The 16,117-nt window shown below is 45.3% G+C and overlaps 2 protein-coding genes across 2 annotated transcripts in view; one reads left to right on the top strand and one right to left on the bottom strand.

The window, feature by feature from the left end:
* The window catches only part of syngr1a (synaptogyrin 1a), a 153,405-nt gene extending 147,452 nt beyond the window's left edge, over positions 1 to 5,953 (top strand). Inside the window, exon 5 of the mRNA XM_086290422.1 lies at positions 5,756 to 5,953. The gene's annotated coding sequence lies outside the window, so the exon portion shown is untranslated. The remainder of the gene's footprint in view (positions 1 to 5,755) is intronic.
* Positions 2,267 to 15,628, bottom strand: abi3a (ABI family, member 3a). The gene is made up of 12 exons (XM_086290420.1): positions 14,770 to 15,628; positions 13,959 to 14,120; positions 13,686 to 13,856; positions 9,858 to 10,034; positions 7,380 to 7,438; positions 7,226 to 7,279; positions 6,695 to 6,978; positions 4,097 to 4,240; positions 3,523 to 3,657; positions 2,937 to 3,038; positions 2,713 to 2,838; positions 2,267 to 2,638 (listed from the first exon to the last, which is right to left on the bottom strand). Exons 2-12 carry the CDS (start codon positions 14,088 to 14,090, stop codon positions 2,475 to 2,477), a joined length of 1,548 nt encoding a protein of 515 aa, XP_086146546.1. The 5' UTR covers positions 14,091 to 14,120; positions 14,770 to 15,628; the 3' UTR covers positions 2,267 to 2,474.
* Positions 15,629 to 16,117: the final 489 nt, after the last annotated feature.

Here is a 16,117-nt window from a genome sequence, read left to right as displayed (position 1 = left end):
GTATATCTGTTTGAGTATAAGAGCCTTTTGTTCAGACGTCCTGGCACCAGCTTTGGGGAGTCTTCACAGGGTCACATCTTGACCTCACACACACACACACACACACACACACACACACACACACACACACACACACACACACACAGGCAAAGGTACTCTTTGTGTGTATGTAGACGTCATATGTTAATGAATTTATGCATATTCATGTAACCTCAATAAAAGAGCAGTGGTACGGGAGAACGGACGAGAGCAACTGGGGTCAGGCGAGGGAACGGCGCCTCTTCGGTTTTCTCCCGTGCACGAGTAACATGAAGAACTTTGCCTACTTGTGTCTTGCTTTGCAGTGTAATTATATTGTCTTCAACGTTCCAGCGGATGGGTTCAAGCTACAAACCTATCAATAAGTAATTTATTTTTGGCAAGATCATCATTTTTATAGTGGCGACCCTTCCCATGAGTGATATGGGTAAAGATTTCCATCTAGTCAGATCGCCTTCTACTTTCTTTAGAAGTGGGATGTGGTTTAATTTAGTTAAGTCTGAAAGCTTAGGAGAAACATTAATACCTAAATATTTAATATTTCCGGATTGCAGTGGGGCAGAGGAAGAATTATGGAAGGAGCAGTTAATGGGGAGAACTGTAGATTTTGGCCAGTTAATTGAATAATCTGAAACTCTTGAAAACCAGTTTATTAGAGTAATTACCTCAGAGAGGTTGGTTTGTGTGTTTTGCAGAAAAAGCAACACATCATCCGCATTATTTTCGTTGTGCTGACTTTTTCGTACTGCATCCTAGCTAGCATGACGGAGTTTCTGCACAGCTGGGTGGGTGTTATGATGTTACTGATGTTGAACTTAGTAGAGTTGCCAACCATCCTGTAAAAAAACGGAATCCTCTGGTATTCAGAGTTAATATTACGCGTTTCGTATTGAGGTGAAAAGGAACGGTTTGTCCCGGACTTCAGCTACAATGGAAAAAGACACAAAGCTGGATTTATTCTGTGTCTTTGCTGCACAGCTGCCTCTTCTTCTCTCATCCTCTCCCCTCCCTCTCCTGTTTCTACTTCAATCATTAAACTGAACAATGATCAGCTGATCGGCTTTTCTCTCGTTTGTTTATCGTCCACTTTGCGCCATAAAGAGGAAACCAGCGGATGTCTCGCTAAACAACAGCAGCACGTTTGATCAGCTGTTGTTAGAATTTATTTAATATTAATTTCTAGTATCAGCTGATGTTTGCTGGAGCCACAGCTGTAAAAGCTGCTGGTCATGATGTCGGTTTGGATATGTGGTGAGAGGGAAACATGAAGATGAAACCAGGAGATGTCCTTACTGAATCATCAGAGCTGTGATGGAGAAACAGGTTTACCTTTTAGGTGACATGGATGAGTTGAAGTTACGAACTGTTTCTGAGAGACAAATAACACCAGGATCCTTTTTTTATGTGGCAGGATAGTGCTAACAGGTAAGCAAGCTAGAAGACTGGCAGTGTTGCTCGGTATCCAGTTACGGAAGCAACACATTAACAAGAGAATTCTGAGTAAAACCAAAGTTACTTTCCCTAGTAACTAGTTACTTTGAAAGTAACGAGTAACTTGAAGTAACTGAGTTACTTTTGATAGAAGTAACTAGTAATGTAACTAAGTTACTAATTTAAAGTAACTTCCCCAACACTGGTCAGAACAATGAGGCGACTGCTGTCTCCGGGTAGAAACAGGAGTGATAAGCCTGCTGCTGTCAGACCTGCAGGTATCAGGCTGTGATGTTCTCCTTTATAGTGGACAGAAATTACATTTTTGGAGTGGCACAAATAATTTGTTTGGCATCTTATTGAAGAACAGCTGATTATTCTGTAAATAGTTTGAAATGGTTATTTAAAAAAATCAAGGTAAAAGGTAAATGGATGCAAATAACTTTGTTTGTTTGTTGTTTGCAAAACTTGTGCAAAAGTTGTATGTATGCAAGTGTATCTATAACTTGTACATATGTTTCTTGTGTAAGTGTAAATTTATCTGTGGTATTGTGTAAATACTCACACTATTGTGTACTTCAAACACGTGGAGAGATGCCAAACTGCCTTTCATCGTTTTTGTAACAATGACAATAAAGAGTTATTCTATTCTATTCTATCTGAAAGACGAGACAAATCAGACAAAACAAGTCTGAACGCTGAAGCCCCTGAGAAACAAACAGGAAGACAGAGAGACCGAACAGTAGCAGCGCCCTCTGAAGGACAGAGGACACACTGCAGGGAGGGACACGGCTGCTGCTTTGAGAAGAAAAAACTTTATTTCATTAATCACAGGATTTGTACGAGCGCTCAAAGCGTTAATCACTCAGGTGTGGGGACACCAACCAGAAGCTAAGAACAGAGAAGTCTACCTGATCCGAGGTGTGCAACAAGTTACCCTACATTAACAATCATTCAGTGGATGCTACAGTGGGGCTGTTAAACATGAGGGGGCGGGGCTTCATTTAGCCACATGATTCGACGTAGTTTTCAGGGAAGTAGCCCTGTCTGCCGTTCAGGACGCCCTGATACCAGCCGTCCTCATGGCGCTGAGTCAGGTAGATGATGTCGCCCTCAGTGAAGGACAGCTCATCGGGCTTCACAGCCTCATAGCTGTACAGCGCCCTCACTGGACACAAAAAGGAATTGCAGTTAGACAAGCCACAGACTGTAGGAATGATGTCATCACAGTCACCTCAGTACCTTTCTCAATGTAATCTGGAGGGGCGTTGGTGTCGTAATCCACCGGAGGTGGGAGGGGCGGTATGTCATCAAACCTCGCCATATCATCCAATGAGAGCGGAGGAGGTGGGGCTGGGATCTCCAGATCTACGAGGGTGAGGAGGCAGGTGCGTATTAATGTTCTAATTCTACAAAAGCACTACCTCTAAGAGTACGGCATGCTGGCAGCAGAGTTCTCGTCTTACCCAGGTGTTCGAGACGAGCAGGTAAGCAGAGCCGAGATGAAGAGGAGGAAAGACGAGGCGGAGCACAGGGGGGAGGATAGGGGGGAGGTGGGGGAATCATGACTGACAGACAGAAAAAAGTATGATGAAGGCGTGATCGTCTGAGACCACAGGCAGTACCAAAGATGGACGCCGTTACAATGACATCAGCCATCAGTTAGTCAAGTCCTGCTCTGAAGCCTCAAAGGGCGGGTCTGAGTGTGAAACTGCAGCCTCATTGGTTAATGATATGTAAACTGTAATTTGTTAGCCAGTTCAGTGCCCGAACAGTCGATGACAGAAGTAAAGAAACGGTGTCGCCCCCTGATGGCCATTAAAAACAATGCAGCTATAAGGCGCTTTAGCTACGTCCATCTTTCACACTGTCGCTGATCAGGACCACGACAGATTCCTAATAAAGTTTGGATTGAAATGAATAGTGGGCAAATAAAGGCCTGGAACTCCTGGAACATTATTAAGGAACATTTATGGCCCTGAAAGATATTCAAGAACCCTTTCAAGGACCTCATGACTTCTCAGACCTGTAGCTCCCCGACTTTGTGCTTACGTGATTGGACAGTAGGCAGGAACAGAGAGCGGGTATAGCGGCAGCGAGAGGCGGGGCCTGAGCGGACCCTCAGAGAGAGAGAGCGAGTGGCTGGGGGTGAGTGACGGCGGTGACTCCTCCTGGATGGGAGGGTCACTGCAAAAGAACCACAGAAAAAGAAAAGACTGGAGAAAAACAAAGCAAAGGAAGGCTGACAAAAAGCACCACAGAAGAAGAAAGGGCTACTTAAACTGCACATTTTTGGAATGGAAGCTTTCTGGCGTCTTTTAAAATACCAGATTTGTGAATGATTCGGACTGTCCATGTATCACACAGGAAGTGTGTTCACTGATTTATTCTTCACCTGAACCTTCTCAGAGAATCTTGAGACTTATCGGTGAGTCGAGGAAAGCTGATTTTAGAAAATCAAACTGCACATGCACCAGTGGTTCATTCATCTTCACAGTAAAAGTTGTTGCATATGCATAATATCAGACTTTCAAAGGCTCCAAACTGGGTTAAACTGCACAATTGTTAAATGTTTCAGTCTCTTTATACAGGAAACGCACACACAGTTCAATATTAAAAATGCTACCGTCTATCTCCTGGTCAGGTGGGGGTGGAGGGGGTGGGGCCAGCAGGTCTGCGGTGTCACCGGGCAACGGAGGGAAGCCGTCGTCTTCAGAAAGAGGAAGAGGAGGAGGCAGAGAGGCACAAGGAAAACTGTTTTCTTCCACCACTGAGGACAGGGAGGAAACGAGATGTCATCATGATGTCACACAGTTTGATCAGGGTTACAGTGCGATGTGAATAAGAATGGTTTAACTCAGGGGTCGGCAATCCTGGGCACGTGCCACAGTTGGCACACGAAGGGTTAACTGATGGCATGACCATAGCTGGACTGGCAATCGGGCATTTGCTCGGTGGGCCGATGATTTTTTTTTTTTTGTAACGGTATAAACAATGAAAGGTGGTGGATTGGCCAGATGCTGGTCTGTGTGTAAAAATGACTCAGTTGTTTGGTGGTGGCTATGGCGGTGCTTCCACAGATTCAGTAACATTAGCAAGTGGTGGAGGCCAGCAGGTGGATGAGAGAAAGGGGAGGCAAGAGGGGAGGCAGGAGGAGAGACCTGAGGCGGCCGCCGGTCCGAGTGTCAGGTGAACTGAACATCAGGTAAGAAGTTATGACCTGCAGTCTATCTGGGTCAGATATAAACCAAGTTTAGCTGGAGTTTATTTTCGTTGTGCTGACTTTTTACAGCCAGGTGGGGCATTAACAGGGAGAGGGGGGCACAAAGAAATACTTTCTTATTCTCATTTAAAATGTCTTGCTGTTATTAAATAATTATCTGAAGCTTAAAACCAAGGTTTCTATCTGATGTAAAATGTATAGAAATCATACATATACCAACAAGACTGTACATCACTGTCACAACAGCGTTTGTTTTCATTCAAAGGCTTTATGGTTTTAATACCTGGGGGGCGGTCTCTAGTCAAAATGCTAATTTTTTGTCCCAGTCCAGCCCTGGGCACGACACGCAGTGAATTAATCTAAGAAGGTGCATCAAAAAATAAATGGCCGCGCCAGCGATGAACATCGCAAATCAGCTCGCATAGACACATTAGTTGTGCCGCTTCTTAATGACGGTATCTTAGCAACCCCAAGTACCAGATTCGTAACTGGTTAACTGGTTAACTGGTTAAAAATAACTTAGCCTACTGGTGAGAGGGACGTTATTAGCTTTCCACATTCTGACACTTCAAAAGCTTCAGGAGCTGTCGGCTCAGCACAGCATCAGCACCACGGAGATACACGGATACATCCGTAGACACAATGCATTTTTGGGACTTTCAGGTGTTTGGACCAATGTTTTCTTTTCTGATCAAACCAGAAATCTTTAATGAGCAGCTGGATTTGTCTCGCATTAACTGGCTGAGTTAATGCCAGTTAATGCAACATCGAAGCAGCTGGAATCCACAGCTGTGCGTGTTCATGGAGCTGCATGTTCACCTGCTGGACATCACCTACTCAGTTTTAGACTTCAAACTTTCCTTTTTGCTAAAGCATATAGTTAGGGCTGGACCAGGTGACCCTGAATCCTCCCTTAGTTATGCTGCAATAGACGTAGGCTGCCGGGGATTCCCATGATGCATTGAGTTTTTCCTTTCCAGTCACCTTTCTCACTCACTATGTGTTCACAGACCTCTCTGCACTGAATCATATCTGTTATTAACCTCTGTCTCTCTTCCACAGCATGTCTTTATCCTGTCTTACTTCTCTCACCCCAACCGGTCGCAGCAGATGGCCCCGCCCCTCCCTGAGCCTGGTTCTGCCGGAGGTTTCTTCCTGTTAAAAGGGAGTTTTTCCTTCCCACTGTCGCCAAAGTGCTGCTCATAGGGGGTCATATGATTGTTGGGTTTTTCTCTGTATCTATGAAGCGCCTTGAGGCGACTTTTGTTGTGATTTGGCGCTATATAAATAAAATTGAATTGAAGTGAATTGAACTACCTGACAAGTTTAACTGTCTTCAGAACATTGCAGAGGCCTTATTGACAGTATTTGGCTCTACATGTCTGTGTAGCAGATTTTCTCTCACATGAGTCCTCAGGTAGCCGTCTGAATGCTGGACACTGGGAGACCTGTGTCTCTGAGTGGGAGACCAGAGATCACATTAACATGTGTGTCTCTGTATTAACAAACATGCCATATTGGCCCAGTTTATTTTTCTTATCATTGTTGTGAGGAGACCATAAATAGCATTTGTATTTTCTGTTGTACAGTTCATTTGCTGTTATGGATAAAAAGTCTTTTTTTGTTTCCAAATAGCTGATAACTATTCGCTGACAGCTGCCAACATCTGCAAACAAACATAATTCTATAAAGTGGTTCTATATAGTGTGTGACTGTTCAAAGAGCGTTATTAAATTTATTGTTATGGAATCATATGGCACACTGACTTCTCAGGAAATTTTAAATGGCACTCGCCATCAGAAAGGTTGGCGACCCCTGGTTTAACTAAACCAACCACACTGATACAGGGTAAAGTAGTCCAGGCTTAACTAATCCAGACATAGCTATGAATGAACCTGCTTATCAGAGATTAACTAAACCAGGATTAACTAATTGTGCATTTCTAACTGATTTGTAGTTGCTATGGCATCATCAAAAAACATTTTTCTGTTTTGTCTTCACCTGTCTCAAGGCTGAGGGGTGGAGCTGGTGGTGGAGCACTAGCACCTGAAAAGGGTGGAGGAGGGGGAGGAGGAGGGGGGGGTGGGGCTAATATATCTCCCGATGAACCAGGAAGAGGAGGTGGGGGAGGCAAGGCCAAGGCGCCATCTGGAACTGGCATCTCAATGAGAGCAGGAGGAGGAGGTGGGGCATCGTCCAGCAGCGTGGTGATGATGTCAGCCTCAGGTGGTGCCTGCCAGGTGGTGGGAATGGTGGGTGGAGCTACAGGTTTCCCAAAGCTGGAGCTGAAAAACAAACTTTTCAACATTAAAGCTGATAAATGAAGTTCAAATTGGAGTTGCTGTTTGATACTGTGTTTGTCCCATCAGTGGGTTTGACTTCCTTTAACCTCGGGCAGCAGCAGTCAGGTTTCAGCCCTGAGCTCGAACTGAAGGCTCTGTGATGCGGCAGTCAGAGCTCAGGGCTAAACTGAGGTCTTGACCCTAAAACCAGACCTAAAGCTGCGGAGGATTGAAGGTGTCTGGTTATTACCCGCCAGCAGGGGGCACCACAGGGCACTGGACTGCCTCTGGAGCTTTGTTGGGCCTGAAACACACAGACACACGAAAGCTCAGCTTCCTGTTGAGCATGCTGATGTGAAAGCAGAAGGAGCTCTGAATAGAAACACAGTAGAACTAAAGTAAACCTGATGGAGGCGCCGTGTTTGCGGATCGTTCCGGTTTTGTCCGACTGTTTCCCAGAGACCTGCAGGGAGGGGGGGACACACAGAAACCAATGTGAGCATCAATGGAGCCTCTCAGGCTGCTGCAGCACTAATTAGTCTCTCTGAACATTTTCCCACGCTCAACAAAGATGCCAGGCTCCCAGAGTGTGTGTGTGTGTGTGTGTGTGTGTGTGTGTGCGCGTGCGTGCGTGCGTGCGTGCGTGCGTGCGTGCGTGCGTGTGTGTGTGTGTGTGTGTGTGTGTGCGTGCACATGTGAGTGGGGACCGGGGTGGAGGGGCATCACCGCACTGTGAGGACAGTTTGGAATGGGGGGGGGGGGGGGGGGGAGTTGTTTTGTCTGGGTGAATGAAACATTTGTGGATTCATGGTCAGGGGCCTGAGAAGGTGCTGTGTGCATGTGGGTCCTCACAAAGACAGAACAGCAAATGTGTGTGTGTGAGTGTGTGTGGTTAATGTGTTAAAGTTATTTTAGAAGCACTTCTTCTTCTTCTTCTTCTGCTGTTGCTGCTGTTTTGTGACCTGAGCAGAGCTTCGTGTTGCACAGAGAAGGCGACAGCAGACAGGAAGTGTGCGGCGCTTGCTGCAGCTGATGTGAGAAACTCTCACCCTCTTTCTGTCTTTTTTTACTCTCAAGATAAAAATGTGTTTGACAAAAAGCTGAGAGTCGGGCTGTTGCAGTGCTTTGTGTTAATACGGTCATCCTTCATGTGATGTTTATGTGTGTGCAGCACAGCAACATCAAAAATCTCCACAAATGTGACAGTTGGTGTCGTAAGCCCCGCCTCTGTTCAAAGATGGTCGCTCACAGTGGACGTAGATGCTTCTTTCACTCTTTCAAACCATCTGTCCTCTCTGTCCAACAGGTGAACGTTGGCATCCTCGAAAGAGTGACCTTTGACCTTTAGATGCAGATGGACTGCTGAGTCTTGTCCTGTGGAGGTGGCTCTTCTGTGTTGTGCCATGCGCTTGTGAAGAGGCTGTTTGGTCTCTCCAATGTAGAGGTCTGGGCATTCCTCGCTGCACTGTACAGCATACACCACATTGTTAAGTTTGTGTTTTGGCGTTTTGTCTTTCAGGTGAACCAGTTTGTGTCTGAGTGTGTTGCTGGGTCTGAAATACACCGGGATGTCATGCTTGGAGAAAACTCTCCTGAGTTTCTCTGATACACCGGCTACATAGGGGATGACAGTGTTGTTGCGTCTGTCCTTCTTATCCTCCCTCGCTGGTGTCTGGTCTTCTTTTCTGTGCCTCTTTGCTGACTTTATAAAGTTATAAAGCTGAACAGCTTACACGTGGTGTTTGCTGTACAGTGCAGCGAGGAATGCCCAGACCTCTACATTGGAGAGACCAAACAGCCTCTTCACAAGCGCATGGCACAACATAGAAGAGCCACCTCCACAGGACAAGACTCAGCAGTCCATCTGCATCTAAAGGTCAAAGGTCACTCTTTCAGGGATGTCAATGTTCACATTTTGGACAGAGAGGACAGATGGTTTGAAAGAGTGAAAGAAGCATCTACGTCCACTGTGAGCGACCATCTTTTAACAGAGGCGGGGTTTACACCAACTCTCTGCCATCTATAATCCAGTTTTGAGATCCTCCCCAGATGCCTTAACGCCCACTCACATCCTGGGCCATCTGACCTCAGGAAATCACATGATAAGGTGGGGCCAGGTTTCACAATGAGCTCACCCGAAACTCTGGCTGATTGGGACCCACACCCAGTTTCACACCTTGGCTCATGTGATTAGAGGATCATCAGGGGTCCTTTTGTCCCTCTGTGGGGGGGAAACTCCCACTAGGTTTATATCTGGGACTCTCCACCATTTGACCTTAGAACTGAAGAAGCTTCTCGGATGAGAGGTGAAACGTCTTCAAGTAACTTAAAGAAGTCCAGACGCTTTTCTTTGCAAGCTCCTTAGACTACGATGACCTGGATGACTGAGAACCTTCACAGACATCTCGACTGTTATGGATTTGTGCTACGAGTCTCATCTTTTCCCGAACAGAAACAGAGGATGTTACAGATGAAACTAAACCTGCACGAGAACGCTGCAGCCTACAGAGGTGACCCAACATCTGAAGGAGGAAGTCTCACTGCACAGTCATTTCTGCTTCTGTGGTTCAGACACTTCCTGCTAGCATCGCGAAAGCAGCACATAGAGAAGAGCGTCACTTCTGCTTTCCCGTGTCTGATTTCACACCAGCTGCTGCAGAGCCTCCCTCTCATGTCTTCAGAGCTTCAAAGGCCACAAAGGCCTGAAATACTGAAACACTGTACCGAGAGCTCCGCCTCCCACACCGGCCACACCTGTCACTGTGCACAAGCTCACATCACCTGACCAAAGAGCAGCTCTGCTGGATTTTAGCATGTGGATAAAACAGAGCAAAGCCTGGAAGTCATCTGCTGATGTCACAGGTTGTGTTTGTGTGTGTTACCTTCATGCCGTGGCCCAGACTGTCCAGCTGCTGGTAGTTGATTGGCTTGCGGCTGTATGATGGGCGTGGCTGCATGCTGGTGGGAGGGAGGATCTTGTGGCTGCGTGGGACTCGTCTCACCACCGTGAACACGCCAATCTCCCTCCTGAAAACCTTCTCCTTGTGCATGTCCACGGTCTGACGACAAAGGTCAGAGGTTAATGGACCCGCGTCTGGACCAGGTCAGTGTGCGCAAGTCCAACATGGTGGCTCCATTTAAATTTATTGCGCTGCAGAAACCATGAGCTTCAGTGAATGTGACGGCATCATAGACAAACACAGGGAGAAACAGGTGACCTCTGACCTTTGAAGAGGTTGTAATCATACGTCATACTGCTCATACGTCTCTGATGCACTGAGTCTGTAATGTGAAACACAGCTTTGTGTTGATGCTAGCTTAAATGTGTGACAGCACTGAGCAGCTCCTTCAGTGGGAGACTGCGGCACCCACGGTGTGGGACGGAGAGATTTTGCAGGTCTTTCCTCCCCACTGCTGTCAGACTCCATAATAAAGACTTTAACTGATCAAGCACACACATCCATACATATGCAATAATACTAAGTGCAATAATCCTTTCTGGCATCGTTGTATTTTTACTCAGTTGTATATAGTATTTGTATTTGTATTCTATTTTTATCTTATTGTATATTTATTTTATTTTATTCTACTGTATATAGTATTTTATTTTATTCTATTCTGTACAGTTGTGTACTGTATTTATTCTTATTGTATTCTAATTTTTGCCTCATAACTTTTGCACTGTCCACTCCTGCTGTGACAAAAAAATTTCCCACGTGTGGGACTAATAAAGGTTATCTTATCTTATCTTATCTTATCTTATCTTAAATCAGGTGTAGTGCTGCTGGAGGACAGCGACCAATCACCTTCAGTCTGTTAGAACCTCCCACTCTGTTACACTTACTGCATTACACTGTTTATATGCACTCGACATTTCCTACTTCTTTTTCAAATTCAAAGCTTCTAACATTTCATGGGTGACACCCGCCCGTCCACCCATCGTTTCTAAATGTGAATAATTCAGCCTACTGTGGTATATAATTAATGCTATCCGGTCGTTCAGTCTGACGTCACTAGCCGTGTCTGGGCCTAAACTCCGCTGCAGGTCCATATATCAAACGATCACTGTGGCATTACTGAGAGTTGAAAAACTGTCTAAAGTCTTTAATCTTTAATAAAATGATCAGCGTTCTGCTCTACCAGGTGTAACAATTGAGTTTAACATCCAGGCATCCATGAAAACGGAAGTTATGACATTTAACGGAGTTAGAAGTTAGCAGGGAGTTAGCTCGCTAGCTTCTATCTAAATACAATATAGCATGTCCTGACTGCGGGGTTTTGGAAACAAATTAAAACGTACAGCTCTGTTATCACTTCCAGCATAAATGAAGACAGAAAACTAAACAGCAGTGACGTTTGTAGGGTTACTGAAGTTGGGCTAGCTGCTATATAATGATGTGCTACGTGACAGCTAGCGACACAGCTATGTTAGCATAATATAAACAAGCTAACTTTTTTTCCACTCGATAAAAGTTAACGTGAGTGTTCTCGGTGGTCAGGAACAAATGTAATCGCATGCCAGGATGCTGTAAAAGGACCAAACTTCAGCCAGGAGAACAACTGAGATAATCCATCCACAATACGAGGTTAGTCATTCATATACTGCTGCATGGGCTGGGCTGTAGTTACATCCTAAGGTTTTAAAAACCGAGCTTAAATAAATGATTAGTGGTAATAAAAGCCGAGGGAGGTCAACAGTGATCACTGACTGTTTTAGGAGCTTTTTGAGATCAAATAGAAGAAAATACAAAACATTAAACATGTTAACAACACAAAAGCCATATTAAACGCAGACTACTTTAGACCCGGAAGTAGGATTCGTCACGTCATCACTTAACAACCGGATACTATTAGCCTCTACCCATCCCAGGGTGAGAGGCAGGATGGGTAGAGGTCTCCGGTGCTCTGCTACCGTGGGATCTGACTCTTCGAAAAACCGGCATTTACAACATGGACTTCACGTTTATTCTGAAGGACCTGAAACGTGAAACAGTTCACTGAGCTCAGAATCAGGTGAGGCTCACTTTCCCATATACTTCTATGAAAGCAGACTTCAGAGTAGTGGTCCCCTGCTGGACATTAGAGAAAATGCAGGTGTAAGACACTCACATAGAGTACAACATACAGTGAAATGTGTCATGTCCGAGCTGCGGAAAGGCTGCATACGTAGCCACGCAATTTCAGGGATTGGTGTTTGGCATGGGGAGCCTAGACAGGGCCCTTACTGGATACTAGAAGGGAATCGAACTTGCAACTTCTTCTCCAAAGGTGTGTGGTCTCGCCCCGATACACTATCCAGCTGCTTCAGCATCGGCTTGTTTTTACAGACACAGAAGAGCCGTCCATAACTTATACCGACTGTGACTCTGACCCCGAGCTCAGTAATTTGTTCAGAAGGTAAATGATCAGGTTTAGCTTTTTCTTTTAAAACTCTTCCAGGTTTTCATAAACGATAGTTTGTGATATGATAGTTTCAATATTGTCATTTGCCTGACCACTTTGGCTACGTTCACACTGCAGGCGAAAGCGCATCAAATCCGATTTTTTTGACCCTCTGCGACCCAAATCCGATCGTGCTATGACAGTGTGAACGGCACAAATCCAATATTTTCAAATCCGATCTGGGTCACTTTTGTATGTGGTGCTGAATCCGATACATATCCGATGTTTTAGAAAGCGACTGCTGTTTGATGGTCATGTCGCATTAAATCCGTCTTTTACGTCACCGACACAAGACAGACGCCAATTATCAGCGCCGGAGAAGACATCGCGAACGCTTCCTGGCCATCCAGTGTAGATGTCAGTGAAACTGCTGGGAACAACGTTGGAGAAACGTGAACATTTTATTTGTACTGTATAATCTGCAGATTCTGACAGAAATCTGCAACTAGACGCACCGCTCCTCTAAAACAGCAATAAGGATCATTATTAGGTTATTTACATTGTTATGTAAATAACAAAATAACTTAAAGCAAAAATTGGGAAACGTAAAGTCCGAAACAAGTCTTTATATTAAGGCCATCAGTCAAACAATACTGTTGGTCTGGGTCTAAACAGAGCGCGTTGTGTGTGACGTCTTCTTTTGCGCATGCGGCCACTTTGAGCGTTCACACTAGAGCGCGTTTGCTGTCGCATTTTATTTGTAGTGTGAACAAGCAGACAAAAAAATCAGATTTGATCAAAAAATCTGAATTGAGCATTAAGACCTGCAGAGTGAACGTAGCCTTTGTTCCAAAATAGAAAACCAAACTCTCTGTTTGAAAAAAAAAACAAAACAGCCCCTCCTCCCTGCAGCGCCCCCTGCGGAGTAGACTTTGTGTTTTCTGCCTAAGGTGAAAACCACAGCACTGCGAGGGTCAAAGGTCAGGAGCTTCAGACTCTAATCGGGACCTTTACATCATGCTTACACTCTTATCCTGAAAGGAAAACAGGATCTCTCATTTCAGGGGTCTTGAACTCCAGGCCTCGAGGGCCGGTGTCCTGCAGGTTTTAGATCTCACCCTGGGTCAACACACCTGAATCAAATGATTGGTTCATTACCAGGCCTCTGCAGAGCTTTATACATGTGAGGTCATTTAGCCATTTAAATCAGCTGTGATGGATCAAGGACACATCTAAAACCTGCAGGACACCGGCCCTCAAGGCCTGGAGTCCAAGACCCCTGTCTTATTTTAACCATCAATCAGCACCATGGACTGGGTGGGGCCTACCTGACCAATCAGGTTGATAGACGACTCCATGTGGCGAAGCTGATTGGTCTGGGCATCGAGTAGACTCAGGACGCCACTGGCCAGAGTGCTTATCTGGTAAGCGACGCTGGCCAGTGATTGGGTGGTGAACTTTTTTGTTTCTTCCAATGCCTTCACACTGCCCTCACCAGCCTGATAGAGACACATCATGGTTAGCCTAACTTGGCAAAAGGGCTGGAGGCAAAGGGAAACTGTTAGCTTAGCTTAGAACAAAGACTAGCTCCTGATTAGTACCTGTATGTAGTTGTTGTAGCAGTAGTCGGCCACATTGAGCAGATTGTCGTAGTTTTCCCTCAGAGCTTTTCTGGCATTAGGAGCTTCTTCCAGGATCTTCATCACATCCTCGTTTAAGTTCTGATCCTTCATGATTCCAAGCTCAGCTTCTACAAACTAATCCTTAAGAGCAGCACAAACATGCAGAAGAAACCAGAGAGCAATAAGAACCAACCAGAACCAGGGATCAAACAAAGTGACTAAACTGGGCCATTTCAGTGAGAGATAGTCAGAAAATTGCTGTTAGAGTCCAATAGAAAAGTGCTGTTAATCAGAGTAGAGTGCAATAGAAACATGCTGTAAGCAAGAGTAAATGGACTGATTCTTATATAGCGCTTTTCTGCTCTCCTGGAGTACTGAAAGCGTTGTATACAACATGCCTCATTCACCCATTCATATAAGCACTTCTAACCTCAAGTGCAATCTCACCAACATTTACAGTCACGCACCGTGGGCCAACTTGGGGTTACTATCTAGCCCAAGGATATTTAGCATGCAGACTGGGAAAGCCAAGGATTGAACCACCAACGTTCGATCAGTAGCTGCTCTGCTCGACCATCTGAGCCAAACAGCGTGCTGTTAATCAGAGTGCAGTGGAAAAACGTCTTTCCTTTGACGTGCTGTGACTGTAGGTGTGAGGGACAGTCACTCTAAAACATAAATCAGTTTGAGTCTGATGAAGGCACGCTGATCAATATATTAGAATATTGATCTGAATAACACACAGAAAGCAGCAGATTTATATCTCACAACCATAGAGGAAGAACCGTACCTGAAGAAAAGTGCAGAAAGTCACCAGCAGCCGTCTGATGAGCCGGAGCTGTGATGAAGCCTCCTCCCATGTGATTCTGTGAAACTTCACCGTGCAGCTCCAACTTTCATGTTTGCTGCAGCGCTGAGCACACAGAGATCCTGTGTGACAGCGCGAGGGCTCACTCCTCTGCTGTACCGGGCCACCAACAACAGCCGTCACCCAGACCGGCCCCACTTCAGTTTCCACATATGGGTGAGAGGCAGCACTCCTGCGCCCATCTGCACCTCTGTGTGCAGACCTGCTCAGTATAAACCACTTCCCGTTTCACATCAGCGTGAGGACATAAGTTACAATTTAGGAAAAACTAAGCTGGGCAAGATGTTTCAAACGCTATGAAACAAAGTGAAAGTATTAATAACAGTAACAGACTGTAGCAGGGTTATCAGAGTGCATTAGAAAAAACGATCCACAGTAAAAAAGATCAGACACCAACTATGGAGAAACAAAACATCATCGTGATCACTGACTGAGGTTTATCAGAGACACTCAGGGGAGTCTTTTCCAAGCACGACATGCCAGTGTACTTCAGACCCAGCAACACACAAAGACATAAACTGGTTCATCACAAAGACAAACTCAACAACGTAGCTGTGCAGAGCAGCGAGGAGTGCTCAGACTACACTGGAGACACCAAACAGCCACAACATAGAAGAGCCACCTCCACGGGACAAGACTCAGCAGTCCATCTGCATCTAAAGGTCAAAGGTCACTCTTTGAGGATGCCAATGTTCACCTGTTGGACAGAGAGGACAGATGGTCTGAAAGAGGAGTGAAGGAAGCATCTATGTCTACCAGAGATGGGCAGTAATGCAAGTAACGCGTTACTGTAATCTGATTACTTTTTTCAAGTACCGAGTAAAGTAAGGGATTACTATTGCAAAAACGGTCATTAGATTACCGTTACTTTCCCGTAGGAACGCTGCGTTACTGCGTTACTAAAACCGTGATTTTTTTTGTGAGAATGTCTCACGACAGTGACGTAAGCGAGTGCGACGTTTGTGACAACAGCTGTGTGCAGATCAACAATGGATCACATATCGAGTGCAGAGAGAGTATGAGCGTGCAGCGTTTAAAGCGTGGAAGTACTGACCTTACTTTGAGTTTGATTCCATAAAAAGTGACAAAAACATTAGTGTCCGCTGTGTGTGGGAAGAAAACTTCTTTTACAGTGAAAAACCCCTAAACTTCCAACAAGCACCGAGTAGCTACGACGTAATGGGAAACTCACAGAGAAACTCGCGGATTCTTCCACTGACCGCGGCACACCTGCACCAGGGTAAACCTCCGCCTACCGCAGTCCTGCTTT

Source organism: Aulonocara sp. 'chitande type north' Nkhata Bay, linkage group LG4, assembly GCF_057382095.1.
Source record: "Aulonocara sp. 'chitande type north' Nkhata Bay isolate Kocher_YH1m ecotype deep benthic linkage group LG4, A_spYH_male_GT1.1, whole genome shotgun sequence".
In the NCBI taxonomy this organism is placed as follows: Eukaryota; Metazoa; Chordata; class Actinopteri; order Cichliformes; family Cichlidae; genus Aulonocara; species Aulonocara sp. 'chitande type north' Nkhata Bay.
The sequence above is the reverse complement of the archived record's forward strand: the minus strand, read 5'-3'. Positions and strand labels throughout refer to the sequence as shown.

Bases quoted from the DNA above. Each gene is read 5' to 3' on its own strand.
- abi3a (XM_086290420.1), bottom strand. From the start codon at position 14,090: ATGAAGGATCAGAACTTAAACGAGGATGTGATGAAGATCCTGGAAGAA. The intron at 10,035-13,685 runs GTAGGCCCCACC...CTTTGTCGTCAG, and splicing joins CTATCAACCTGATTGGTCAG to ACCGTGGACATGCACAAGGA. The intron at 2,639-2,712 runs GTACTGAGGTGA...TTTTGTGTCCAG, and splicing joins TCCAGATTACATTGAGAAAG to TGAGGGCGCTGTACAGCTAT.